This window comes from Limulus polyphemus, unplaced genomic scaffold (assembly GCF_000517525.1).
Source record: "Limulus polyphemus unplaced genomic scaffold, Limulus_polyphemus-2.1.2 Scaffold3275, whole genome shotgun sequence".
NCBI lineage: Eukaryota > Metazoa > Arthropoda > Merostomata > Xiphosura > Limulidae > Limulus > Limulus polyphemus.
The window spans coordinates 34005-48932 of record NW_013668885.1 but is presented as its reverse complement, the minus strand read 5'-3'; the positions used below and the strand labels follow the sequence as shown (position 1 = coordinate 48932).

Here is a 14928-nt window from a genome sequence, read left to right as displayed (position 1 = left end):
AGATATTTTCTGAACCTGCACTTCAATCTCGTAATCAATACACGGTATATTTCAAAATAAAGTTTTAAAAATGAAAAGCACACACCTGAAGTGATTTAGACAACTGAACCATGGTAAACAACCTGGATGTGCCACTACAGTTCAGGAGAAGCCAGCATACAGGTAGAGTAACTGGTAGGAGTGGAAGAATTGCTACAACAGGGTGTAGCAAAATTATTTCTGGCCATCGAATCATGTCACGTTCCAAGTAGACACAAGACAAGACTTTTACCACAACTGTCAAAAGCTGAGAAAATTTTGTGATTATATTCAATAATTTTCATGTTGTCTTCTAAACATTATTATAAAAATAACAGGTTCGGTTGTGTTGATAGTATATCTTTTAACTGTTAACAAATTACACTCTATTAATGTTAGACTAACTATGTATATTTTACTAAAAATCTTGATAACTGGTTCTCAACTCTTGACAAAATATCAGCCTATAACACCTTACCAAATATGTTCTTGACTTTTTAGTTAGCCAAGCCGTAGTTTTTGTTCAACTTGGAGCATGATGGTAGGTAAAACAAAATATGCAGTTTAGCTAACTAATGAATGAATATTTGCCATAAAATTATTATCAATGCTATAAGTGTATCTACCAGTTTGGCCACCAATTTTGGTTTCATTCCTTTAAGTCACATGCTCAATCCTTTTTTGGCTGCACCTTTTTTTTCACACCTCAGGTGTTTTTGATTAGATACCATGACTTTTTGTCAATATACACCAACAAGCCACAGCAAGTAAGAAAGTGACACTCGATAGTAACCAACATTAGCTTTAGGATCAAAACCTTATTATTCAGAACAGACCTATACTTTACAGAACCAACCAGATTTGAAAAATATATTGGCATTGATTAATGAATAATAACTGTCCACCCATACGATTCTTTTGAAAACTTCAGCTAGAAACTGCTAATTTAGTTTGCTTGGCCTAACCAATATTTATGTATCTTCACACGCTTTTACCCTATAGTTTTGCTGCTCTAAATCAGCCATTTTCAATCCAAATGACAAAAACTAAAAGCAGCCTACTTTTACTCTTAAGTGAAGCTGTATCAAAAATTTTAGACCAATAGCTCATGTGACTTTTTACATAGACATGCACAAAAATTTTGGTTAAAATTGAGTGTTTTTTGTGGAATAACTTGGCACATGTGGCTTATATTTATACCAAATTTAACACTTAATTGTAGGTTGTAAAGATCTATGAGTGAACCACATTTGAAAAAATATCCATAAAAGTATGTTTTTCTATCAAATAAAGTTTCAGTGCAAATAAGAAAGAAAAAAGGACAAAATTCAATCAAAATTGGAGATTTTATATTTCATGTATTTCTTGATGAATTGTTTGAAATTTGGTACGTGAAGAGCACATCCAGTAAAAATATGTGGTAGTTTGGATTACCCCAGTCCGAGGTACAGAAAGTGGAAATTGCTAAACTATCACTCTTGTTAATAACACACAGTGTGTCCTGCAGGTTGTTTTGGTTGCACAACACACTACCATGTGTTTTTATATGAAACTTATTTACTACTGCCTGTGCATGACTTTGACATAAATACAAGTAATAATTCTGTCTAGCAAAGAACATATTATTCATTATGTATACAAATTATTGTCAAACATTACTACATCTTTTTTTGTATAGAAATGTATATAAACTTAATCCAACACAATGAATTTTCTCTGAGACTGTTCAACTAGTGCCAACGTTCTCTGCTTGTATATTATTCTGGTTCATTGATTTTGGGAGTTTATTGGCACAAAGCAACGTGGCTATCTGTGCCAAACAACCAGTATGTTATTCTAACCAGACATCAACATCTCCCAGATACCATTAGATTTAACAAGAACTGTGTTTTGCTAGACCTTGCTGAAAAAAATATCAAAGTTTAATAAAGCATAAAAATGTCACAAGATCCTCGTTAGCTTTGTGATAATACTTACAAGGACACATGGAATTATCACAGCTTCTAGGTACCATAATACCACACCATGCCGTTCCTTGTTGAAGAAAGATACTGGCCGATCAAGCGACTCTTCTAAGGCTCCCCTGAAAGTTAAAAAAATATACAGACTACAATTAACAGAATTGAGAAAACAAATTTGTTGCTTATAATATTAAAATATTATCTATATAATGATTAGAAGCAGGCTTATAAATGTAATTAGAAGTTAATTTTTGTGGCTATATAACCTTCCTCTAAACTTCTCCAATTGTAACTTGCAAGTTTATAACAAATTTTCTTTTGATTACATTAAAAATTCAACTTATTTTTACTAATAAATAATCTCAATTGTTAAAATTATCACAATCTAGTAAACTGGGAAGAGTAAACAAAATTATAAACATTATATCTACAACATGGGCATATTACTTTTGCACATATTAAAAGGAAATAACAGTAAACTATATTTTGGTGGAAAAAACCTGCATTTTTCATAGAAAGACTTTGAAATCAAGATATATACGGAATAATGAATCTAAGTATACCTATTTCACATATATTAACATTTTCTCTCTCTCACTATATATATATATATATAAACATGTGTGTGTGGGTGGGTGCACAAAAGAGTAAAACAGGCTATGTAATGATGCAATTATCGAACAATTTGATAAACAAAAACAAAAAATCCAGGACCCTGATCTAATCAGAGTTTCATTAAATTTCCAGGGCTCAAGTCTTTCCATTTTTGGATCTTTTACCAAGTATATTCTTTATTACCTTTGCAATGTAATTATCAGGTCTACACAAGCCACATCATGTTATCTGTAAAATTTTCAGATAGGTTTTTCACACCAATATTTTACCCTTTATCACCATTTTTTTCTTTTTGATTACAATTAACATGGAATGGACCATAAAATAATGCTTTTTTTTGTTAATGAAAAGCATAGCAATTCTACCTAGTGAATTTTAGAAATAGATATAATTTACACAAGTTTTAATGTAACATTTTCTAAAATGTACTGTCATGGTGAGTCATAGCTAGCTTGGTGGTAATGACAAAATAACCATAGAATAACGAATAGGATCCATATGGATCCCATAGGCATTTTTAACACATTTTCATAAATTATTCATGTACCATGTTCTTTATAGGTCCACGACTTTGTTGGTCTGAGTCTTTTAATTTTATTTACCATCACTATTAGAATGGATTCCTCTCATTACTACTGAGGTCCAAAAATACATAGAAAATAAATCATTTCACACAATTTTTTGATCAGTTTTTAAATGAGTATTGTAATAGGCAAAAACATTAATTATATTATGCCATATGTGGACTCTACTGGTAGTGAATGGCATAAAAACAGGTCAGTACATTGAGAGTTGAATTTAAGAAAAAACAAACAACTTCTCTGGTCTCTTTATGTATCCCATGCCACAACATTTCCTCACAATCTGTTAATAATATTGAGGTGATAACTAAAGAGTTTACCAATCAAATGATTATTATCACAAGTCCAAACATAAATCTACCACTAACACAGGCTTGATTATATAGATATAGAGTCTAAGATAAAAGCTACGTCTACAAATTCATTTGAATAAAAGATTTGTTTCAATTACAAAAACAACAACATATTTTGGGAGAAAGATGTAATATGAAAAGTAAATAAAAAATTATGAGTTTGATAACCCAACAGAAAAAAGTATCCTCTTATTTCTTTTTTTTTAAAGAATGTCTTGCAAAACAGTTTTACAAAACAGAAAATGTAATAATTTCTTTTGTATACTTATATAATAACAGTGGCATGTTAATAATATTCATTTTTACTGGACAGATAATGTAACATTCTCTCTTGTACAACTCTTGGGGAGCAGATCAATGTTCTATGTTGAAGATCTATCATGCCCTCATACGTTCCAAGCTGGACTACAGGTCTATGGTTTATGGTTCTGCCAGGCCCTCTGCCTTGAAGATATTGGGCCCTGTTCAACATCTGGGGTTTCAGCTCTGCACGGGAGCTTTCTGCACTTCATCAGTCCAGTGTCTGTACACTGAGTCCGAAGAACCTCCTCTTCACCTTCAACGTTTGCAACTTTTTTTTACAATATGCTACCAAGCTTCGATCCTTACCACAACATCCCACTTGGGGTTGTGTCTTACTACCTCAGTGGGCTGTTCTCTTTCAGAATAGAAGGTTTGCCATTCCTCCTTTTGGCCTTCATATCCAGGCACAGCTGGCTGAATTGGGTCTGTCATTAGATGACTTTGCTGAGTCCGACGATCAGCCTATCCTACGATGGTTCATTACCATCCCTACCTGTGACCTTTTTTTAAGCCATATGAGGAAGGTGGATACTCCCAAATGGAAATATCATCTTCTCTTTGCCAAACATCTTTAGAACCATTCGTCTGTTCCCATTTTTACGGATGGTTCAAAATCAGGTGAATATGTGGACTCTGCCATGGTTTGTTGTGGCTCAGTAGTTGTTCACAGGATCCCCTCTACAGTTTCTGTGTTCAATGCCGAGTTGCCATTTCTCTTGCCCTGGATCACATAGAAGCTAAGCAGTACACTAACTGTACTATTTACACTGACTCTCTTAGCTCTCTATTGGCCTTGGAATTGCTTAATGTAAATTCTCATCCTGTTCTCATCACTATTCAGAAATGACTGGTCCACTTTTCACTCTTTTGCATTTCTATCCAGTTTTTCTGGATACCTGACCATATCGGTATTAGCGGAAATGAGCTTGCTGACACTGCAGCTAAGTCCATCTGCTCTGGTGTTGTCACAGCCTTGCCTGTTCCATTTATCGACTACAGTCCTATGGGACAGTTCTGCAGTAGTTGTCAATCGATTTGGGGTGAGCAACTTCATAACAAGCTTTACCAGATCAAGCCTACTTTTGTTTTTGGCCATCTAGTTTCTGTAAGGATCAAAGAGGAAGTTACCTTGTGTAGGCTACGCATTGGTCACAGTTCTTTTACTCATTGTTTTCTTTTATGTGGGACTGATCTGCCAATGTGTGGCCTTTGTGACATTCAGATCACAATTGTCCACATTTTACTTTTGTGCCACCGTTATGAATGTAAGCAACATCACCATTTTAGACATGTACTATCTAAGGGTTTACCCCTGATGTTGTACGGTGTCATTGGTGATGGTGACACTGTCCGACTTGATCGCGTTTTTAGCTTTTTAAGGGCCATTGGCATTTTTACATTTATTTGAGATTTTTACCAATCTCTTGGACATTTTTTAGCTTTTAACTCGATTTATTTTTACTTTTTTATTCTTACACCAGTGGTTTGATGTAGATATAAACTCCAATAAACCAAACAAACAACTCTTGTACAATCAAATAACATAGTGGTATTTAATAATATTATATTTTATAACTTGAATATAAATACTACACTAGTATGTTCATAATTTTTTAAGTTTTACAGGACAGACAATGGAACACTTGCTCTTGTATAATCAAAAAACATAATCATATATTAATAATATTCTATTTTATAATTTGGTATGCTAATAATTTTTCAGTTTTACCGGTTTGAGTTCATAACTTGCCATTTCATGATCACAAAAAACAACAAAAAAAAACAGTGCTTTGGTACACCTCAACCTTTGTTCTACACTATAAATTTCACTTTGATTTTACCAACTGTGAACACTGGTGTATGAGAAGCTTATCAATTCCTATGAACATTAATTATTTGAAAAACCTATTGCTTTAAGCAGCGTTCTCCTCTATCACAAAGTATTATTCTTATCTATTATTCATGATATTTCTTTCTTACTGATCTATAAATTTATCAAAGAATAATTCTAACAAACAATTAGGTTACCCAAACATAAAAGTGTAATTTTTTTATGTAAAAAATTCTGACCTCAATATTGCAGCATATGGTGTTTCTAGAACCTGAAATTTTGCTGGGGGTAATGGAGCTCGAAGACGGGCAGTGGTCAAAACTTCAGGATTGTCCTGGGTAGCTGGAGCATAAATTTCTCCTGCTGATAACTCAACTGTCTCTAATTCCTGAATATCCATGTTATAGTAATATGAAAATCAAACATACATAACACATTGTAAAGTATATTTCATGATAATGTAAAAAAAAAATTATAAGTTCCAATTAATCAGAACCAAAACTTTATTTACAAAAGAATCTAATTTTGAGAAATGCGATCTTAGGAAAAAGAGAGAATTCACAGACTTAAAATAGGCTTAGTGTTGTTTTCATCAATGTTAATTTTTTTCTTAAAACGATTGACAGACTGAGAATTCACAGAGTTAAAATAGGCTTAGTGTTGTTTTCATCAATGTTAATTTTTTTCTTAAAACGATTGACTACAGCTTTACATCTACTTTTAAAACACCCCTAACAGATATGAAAGATTATATCTTTCTTGATATAATTAACTTTTTAAAGATATAAGTAATATATGGACCTTATTTTGCCAATCACAAGTATAGGCATTAATTCTATTTGCATGGGTGGGCTTCAAAGTGTACATACCAAAAACTTTTACAGAGTGCCATTCAATCAACTATTCATTTTACCCAACATTACTGATTTAGTGACAGTTCGTGGTAGAGGAGAGTAAATATCACATAAGGTATACAGGGGTACTGAAAGAAATTGCAGATGTGTATTTTGGACATTCTAGAGGCTATGAAATATGCAAAATGTATGATGTACAAAATTATTTTTATTCTTCACATGGACACCACCAACCAAACCAACTTGTCAGAGTTTGAGTCAGGCTGACATCGTTGACTCACAGACATATCTTGCATAAAAATACTTTTGTAACACATCTGATTTTTTTACGTTCAACAAACTTGTACATTTGACTAGCAGCTTGCCACATTTTGCATAAATACATGTAGTATATTCAGAAAAACAGTCAACCCTCCTTTTCCAATAAATGGTTGTCCAATGGATCGACCATGTGGACATTTAGTTAAATAAAGCTCTCTTTCTCTCAAGATCATTATGATGCAGTTAAATCTAAAGATACATTAACCTAATACAATTTGTTAAATGCTGCAGAAGGAAGCCTTCTGCAAGAATTAAACAATATAAGAACTTTTTCTCAAGAGTCACCAATTATTCAGCACCTAATGCTTACTTATGTAATAATGAGTGACCCAAGAAAGGCACATGAAACAAGAGAATATTCCTGATAATGACTCAAATAAAAAATACTTTCCTTAGCCTTGAACCCATCTTTTTTAAAACACATACCCAACAGTACATAACTGAGGGTTCAAATTCGACATGGGCTTCTTACAGTAAAGCACATACACAAGACTAACCTCCTCTACACAGCAACAATGGGCAGGAGCATGGTGACCAGGTCTCAGGGTAACGACGTCTCCAGCCACCAGTAGACAACATGGTAAGTTGACTAGTTGACCATCACGATGTGTCCACTGAAGAGAAATACAAGGAGACTGGGGCATATGAAGGTGAGGATAGTTCTTTGCTGTCCACTTCTGTTTCTCCATACATTCTGATTAAAAGTTCAAATACATATGCATACATACATGTCCATTTATGCAGATACAAAGAAAAACCCAATATCATAACGCAACAAGTCTTTAGAATATATTCATGCAGGTTATAACTATTAACATTATTCATATGCAGCTAAGAAATGGTTTCACTTTTTGAGTAATGTTTGTAAAGTCAAAATACACAATCTATATGGATATAACTATCTAAAGAACAGATAACATAATTACCAAATACTTGCCCATATTGTCTTTCATTCCTTCAAGCTATTCACTTCACTAATTTGTAATCATGAGAATATTACATAATAATTAATAATCACTACACTTTTTCTAGGTAAATTACACATTAGAAACTACAAGATCCTTCATATTTGTCATTCCCTACAAACCAGACCATGAAAAAGTTTAATTCTCCTAAAGAGAAGAACAGAAGTTATGACTCTGAAATGATATTTTGCCACCAAGAGTTAACATACTGTTAAATTAACTCATTGAAAACAATTCACATACAACTTAAAAATTATGCTGTTTAAATGACTAAAGTTAACAAATTCCAATTAACATGTTCTACCACATACAACATATTACTTCCCAAGCCCTTGTAGTTCTTTCCCAGAGTCTAAACCTACCCATAAATATAGCATGTGGAAAACCAACTATTACAATTATGTCAAAAGAAAATATTTTGTAAATTGGAAACAATCACAGTATAAAGCATTCTTAGCATTAAGAAGAAACATACAAATTGTTAGAATCTGATTAGATGTAAACCTGAACTATCTTGTAAATCACAAACATGTCATCTAGATTTTTTTCTCTATGCTATTATCAAACATTATTTACTGTAAACGTTTTTAATTTCAATAGGGCAGTGCACCATGTAATACAGTGATGAAAACAGAAGTACTACTGAGAAAACTGTGTGTTTTCTTATAGCAAAGACACATTGGGCTATATGCTGTGTTCACTGAAGGTAATCAAACCCCTGATTTTAGCATTGTAAACCCAAGGACTTACCGCTGTCCCACCAGTGGACCAGAGAATATTAGTTAAACTTTTAAAAATGATTTCTATGCAGTAACAGAGGCAAGTTGTGGTACCATGGGTAACATGTTTATTGGCTATATATATATATGTGATTTTGAAATGGTTTCCAAATCATTTGACAGTACAATTCTGCAACAGGTATACTTACAATCAGGGGGAAAATACTAGTGCCATTTCAGAAGAAAAATATTCATACAAGAGACTGTTTGATGATGTAAAGCTAGAGGTTATTACATTTTGAAGAAGGGAGCCTTCAGTGTTCTGTACAGAAGTAAAAAAAAAAAAACTACACACAGATGCTACCGATGAAAATGCACCAAGAACCAATCATAAGCAAAACCTTCATTCACAAAATCCATGATTCAGAAGGATAACACTGTAAACCATTGTGATGAAGCTCAGCATACCTCTCGGTACCATTGACAAAGATGTAAAGTTGTCGAGGTTTACAACCCAAATGTTTACAAGCTTCCAGGGAAACAAACAGTTGTTTTCATGAGGAAGAAACTGGATACATACCATTCATGTCCAAACAACAATCTTGTCAAGTCCCTCATGCAGCTCCAATGGACTTTTGTGCCTTTAGGTTGGTCTAAAGTGTTGAAGGAAGCTGACATTTAAGTATAGTGGAGGGTCTGTGTAAACTGCATAGTTGAGCAATAATGCATAATCAAAGCTCTTGGTTTGAGGAAGATTAATAATAAAGTACATAGTTCCAAATTCAGCATTGAAGCTGTAACATCATTCTTATAAAGTGTGATCAACCTTCTGTAAGTGATAATAATAAGGAAAAGTTATGGGTGCTACCCAACAGTGTTCCTGTACTTTTATTATACATGTGGTCTAACAAAATTGCTGATCTTCTGATTGCATCCAAACAATGACATTGATATATACTCAACCAAATGGATTTTTCTTTATTATTTTCTGTATATACAAGAACCCCAAGTGTTTTAAACTGCTGATTATCAAAACTCTGAAAAAAAAAGCAGTTACACATCTTTAATATTTTTCACAAATATCAGATTTTCAAACATCTTACAAGCACATATACTGCTGACTTTGGTACTTGTAACTATAATGTACAGGTTTTTAACTATGTATCTCTAGTATTTTGTTTATGTGAATTAAAATTATTTAGATAAAACATAGGTGTGCCCAAAGTTGAAAACTGTGCAGTCACAAAATTAGAAGACCAACCTCTTATAGCAGCCAGCAAAGTTTCTCCTTTGGTCAGCATTTCTCGCTGTCTCAGCATTGCATCCCATCCAACAAGATATGTGTTCGTTACAAGAAGTAAGAGAAGGAAGAAGCTCTCAATTACCAGTGTAAAAGACCTGTAAAAGTGTTGTAAAACTAATACAAATATGTTTTTCATAAAGAACCCTCATATAATTTAACACAAGGATACCTTAAAGTATATTAAGTCAAAAGACTGAGATTGCAACAAGTGTAGCATTTACAAAATTCTTTATAAGCCCAAATCAAATGAATTTTTATTAGCTTAGCTGCAACTATTCTTTGAAGAAAAAAAATATATAGACAAGCCATAAATACAAAATTAACCACTGTCACAAGATATCAACTCCAATTTGTAATTCTTACAACATGTAAATAGGTTAGTATTTTGTTGGATTAAATCTCTTAAGAAAAGGAACACAATTTCATTGGGGAGACATTTATTGGAGATCCATGGAACTTAGGTCTCTGAACAGCCTTAAGGATTTTTTGAAGGTTAAAATGTAAAAGAGTCTATTTTAAGAGCATTTGCCAAGACTATTTCCTATACTATTTAATAGTCACTCAACTATTTAAAAATATAATTTTATTATATTAACTGCTGTTTGTAATTAACTTGGGAATTGATGATGAGGGTTCCTACGGACTTCATTGGCTATTTAAAAAACATTTTTCCAAATTTTTCCATACAAGTTGCCCGTGGGTCTACAACTTTTTTGGCTCCTCAATATATGGGTCACACACACACACACACACACAAAAACAATAAACTGTAAACAAAAATGCTATCAATTTTGTAATTAATTCCACTAATTACTGCTAGGATTTCTTACACATTTCACACAATCTTTTAAGTTATTTAGTAGAATGAGTGGTGTAAAAGGCAAGAACATTAGATTACTCAATAGTATGAAATACAGAACCTCACTGGTAGTAAACAGTATATGAATAAGGCAGTAACTTGCTAATTTATTCCAAAATACCAGCATTCTAATGTTTACATGGCAAGGGTATTGTCAGATTTTATCACTTTGATTTCTAATACAAACTGACTGCTTGAGTACATTTTGAACAATGCCAGAATTAATAATACATCTCAATTTAACAGTAAATTGTTAAAATTTAGAAGAAATGTACATTCAGGAAAATTAAAGCCATTATATTTTTAAAATACACATTTTGACACTATTATCGATTTTAAAAAACACTCCTTCAATACATTGATCTTTACAACTCTTTATTAAGAATTACAATCTCTCTTTTTCTCTAATCTTACCAACTAAATGAACCACTGCACAAGTGTTATTTAAAAACATTGCTTAAGTAATAATAATGCAGCAGAATAATCTAAAAGGAACTTTCCTCCAAATATGGTATCTATGAGAGTATAAAGTATCCATTAAAGTATCACATTAATGTAAGTGCCTCATTAATATATATATATTGAATGTTTTTGTAGTTTTTAATATTTTTATACTTCAAATGATGTACACAAAGAGATAGATGACCAGGAACTAAAATATGAAAGTTAACATTTTTCTAAATTGAAAATGTATTTCCAATTATACTTACCTCTTCTCACAATAATAGCTATTACTTGATTGCCAGGGTTTCATCTTTGCCCATCTAAGCATTGGTCTGACTTTTTCTCTCTTGCATCAGTCTTTTATACTCCACTTAATTGCAGTTGGTGATATATGTCTCGTGATACTCTCTACGTACATCAGTGTGCCCCCTCTATCCTGGTACTGTAATTAAGCATTTCATTCAGATAATTTTATCCCTTTTTTGAGACTTATACTATCCCTGTCTCAAACACTGGCCGTGTATGCCGTACTCCACCAAAGAAACAGAACTCATCCAGTCTGGAATTATGAACATTCATCTTCACTCCCCAACCGAGTGGGCAAGGAGCCTTCTGCTTCCCCCAGAATTACGGGGAGGATGTGGAACAACTGTGCTCAACCAAGGACTCAGGATGGGACCACTCTGCATTCAAAATTATAAGGAGATAGTGGACTTCCTTCCATGAACAATATACTGAAGTGATACTAATCAAAACAAAGGGCCACGCACACCCCAACCGGATAGCTGAGCATCAAATCTGAACTGGTATTATGAGTAAGCTCCTGCATAGGCTGGCATCACTCCATCCAGGGACCTGGGTGGAAAGCCCCAACTTTGCCCCCTTCTCCAAGAATGGAGGAATTCACTCTAAAACACCAATGGGGAGTCCTGAAGAACAGTGCTCTGGAAACAGTGCAATAGGTGAACCAAGTTCCCTAAATTTTTAAAAGCAAACTGACCCCGATTTATTCAATCTAATGATTGGCAGGGATGGGCAGGATCCCCTTTAGCTTTACTCTTGATAGTCCATGAGTGGAGGTCCAGTATAGTATGGTAATACCACCTGGTTAGCTCTTAGGTGGTCTCATTTCTACAGAGCCTGTTGCAACCAGTAGTAATTATAGTGAAATAACAGTTGCTAGTGCAGCATACCTGTCTGGGCAACATTCAATGTAAGGGACCCTGAAAGATAGAAATAAAAATATTCACCCTTCTGGATAATCTAGCAGAAATAGTTAAGATAGTTACAGGGGGAAGGCAAAACCCTCAGATGAAGAGACTGCCAGATCAGACAAATAATGTGAGATAAAGGTATTGGAGAAGGTAAAAATACCAGTCTGCACAGTGACCTCCAGCGGGCAATTCGACCAGGCTGCTAAAGACATAGAAAAACCTGATTAGATGTGACTCACAGAAGATACCTCACCTTCAAAGAGAGCCCAAAATAAAGTGTTGTCTAGTATTTCTAAAGGTACGAGTGGAAGCAACAAAACCTTCAAGACACTCACTGAACATGCCCCAAATCAAAATCTAATAAGACATAGAGAGAAAGAGTGAGCTGATGAATTGGAGAAAAGGACTGAAACCCCTTTTCTGTCTGACAGAGTGTTGGGTAAGAAGAACTTGTCTGAGAACATAGAGAGAAGGTGGTCTGTGTACAAACAGCACAAATCACTCTGACTGGTGATGTCCGTAAGTCAACAGCCATGAAAAACAAACCTGCAGATAAAGGGAATTGATGGCATACAAGAGTTAGAACTGTGAGTCCTTAAACTTACCAATGACCCACAAGGGGGCTGAAAATCCAACAAGCTAACAGAAGCCACAGGAAAAAGTGAATCTAGATTATTTTCAAAATGTCAAGGATTGCCCTCAAATGCAGCCTCAGAGCCCCCTGGAGTACCACCACAGAGCCAAAACAGAAGAAAAAAATCAATATTTTTATTATTATTATTGTTAAAATATCAACTAGATAACATGATACCATTCAAAATATCTCCAGATGATCGTAATACTGGGAAATCCATTAATGATGCTTTATCAAGAAAAGTGATAAAATTATCTGCACAGTACCAGGATAAAGGGTGCATTGATGTAGGTGGAGAGTATCATGAGTCATATATCACCAAGAGCAATTGTGTGGGATAAAAAGGACTGGAGCAACTGAAAAAAATCAGACCAATGTTTAGATGATCAAAGATGAAATCCTAGAGTCGAGTAATAGCTATAGGTGGAAAGTGGAGGTATGTATGTATGTTTTGGAAACAAATGATTTAAGTTTGTCATCATTTGTCAGCTTGTTCTCATTATGCCTTTTTGTAATGTGACTAAATAAGCACTTACTAATTTAATGCAACAACTGAATAAATAGCAATCATAAAACTATTTTCCCAAAATAATGTACATATTTGAACATGTATAACAAAAAAATAATAAAACTTATAAAGCACTGGGGTCTAGGATTTAATCTTCACTGAGTAAAAGTTTGAAAAAAATATTAAAAATAGAAAATCTATAAGCTTGTGTTTAGACATCAATTAACTCTCAAACACTTGAGTGCATCAATTTGATGCAAGTGTCATACAGTTTCTTTTCATACATTTAAAAAAAGCTATTGGATGAAATTGTTTGAAGCTTGAAATGATCTTTATAGAGATCATGTAGATTCTGCAAAATATTTTATTTCTATATGTGAAATTTGTATGAAGCGACAACTTTGAAAAGGAGAAAAAATTTCACTATGACAAGTTTTTAAAGAAATAATTAAAAATGCTTATTTTGATTGTAATTTCAATTACTGATTTCTTTGTCTTCTTACCTTCTAATAAAGCTCTCCATTAAAATCTTTATTTTATAAAACTGTGAATTTGATTTTTGTTTGGATTAAAAAAAAACCTGTACACAGTTTCACTGTCCTTACAAATACTTGCTTGCAATGAAAATAACTTCTTTTATGACACCAACATTTTAGCAAGCTGAATTTTAATAAATTATCAATCAGAAGGTTTCATTTAATACATGTGATAAGATTTAAGCTAATTTTATACTCATTTATATATATATATATATATTTTTTACATTTCTTCTCAGTGGTATTCTTTGTCTAATCAAGCAGTTAGTTAGACTGACAAGACCTAATGTAAACATGTCCTAACAAACAGAGCCTTGTCAACAAAATGAAATGAAAAGTATAAAATGATCGAGTTATTGCCTACCTCATATTGTTCCATAAAAAACATTTCTTTTCCTATCATATTGCAATTTCATAATTCAACTGAAGTACAAAATAATAAAACAAAACTATTTGCTAGCTTAAATAAACAAAACAGGACTGTAATTATGGTGGAAGTTATTCGAAAACATTTTATATTCTAGCAACATATCACAAAGATAAACTTTTGTCACTTTGCTTGAATCTTTACTTAAGTCTGCTAAAATGGTAACCACATTGGCTTATACACATGAAAAGAACAACAAAAGAGCTCACAATACAATTTAGATCACTAGCCTACGACTTCTCAAAGCTGAAATATAGGCGATTACATCATACTATGAACACTGAGGTTGAGAAATGGTGATTGATTAAATCAATAAAACTACACTTGTATTGAAGTTATAAATTCCAAATTAGCACTATTTTGTTCAAAAACATTTTGATTTCCCTCTAGGGGACCTTGAATACCATATTATGTTGACGAAAAATCCAGGATATTCAAAAAATACTAAAGTTTTTGTTTTTTCAGAGTTTGCTGAAATCAAC

The 14928-nt window shown here is 33.2% G+C and overlaps 1 protein-coding gene across 1 annotated transcript in view; it reads right to left on the bottom strand.

The window, feature by feature from the left end:
• LOC106469049 (transmembrane protein 94-like) overlaps positions 1 to 14928 on the bottom strand; it is a 100951-nt gene that overhangs the window by 75901 nt on the left and 10122 nt on the right. Inside the window, exons 4-8 of the mRNA XM_022397445.1 lie at positions 9783 to 9919; positions 7335 to 7531; positions 5902 to 6050; positions 1996 to 2101; positions 86 to 286 (exon numbers count right to left, since the gene is read on the bottom strand). Of these exons, the coding sequence (XP_022253153.1) occupies positions 86 to 286; positions 1996 to 2101; positions 5902 to 6050; positions 7335 to 7531; positions 9783 to 9919 (790 nt within the window). The remainder of the gene's footprint in view (positions 1 to 85; positions 287 to 1995; positions 2102 to 5901; positions 6051 to 7334; positions 7532 to 9782; positions 9920 to 14928) is intronic.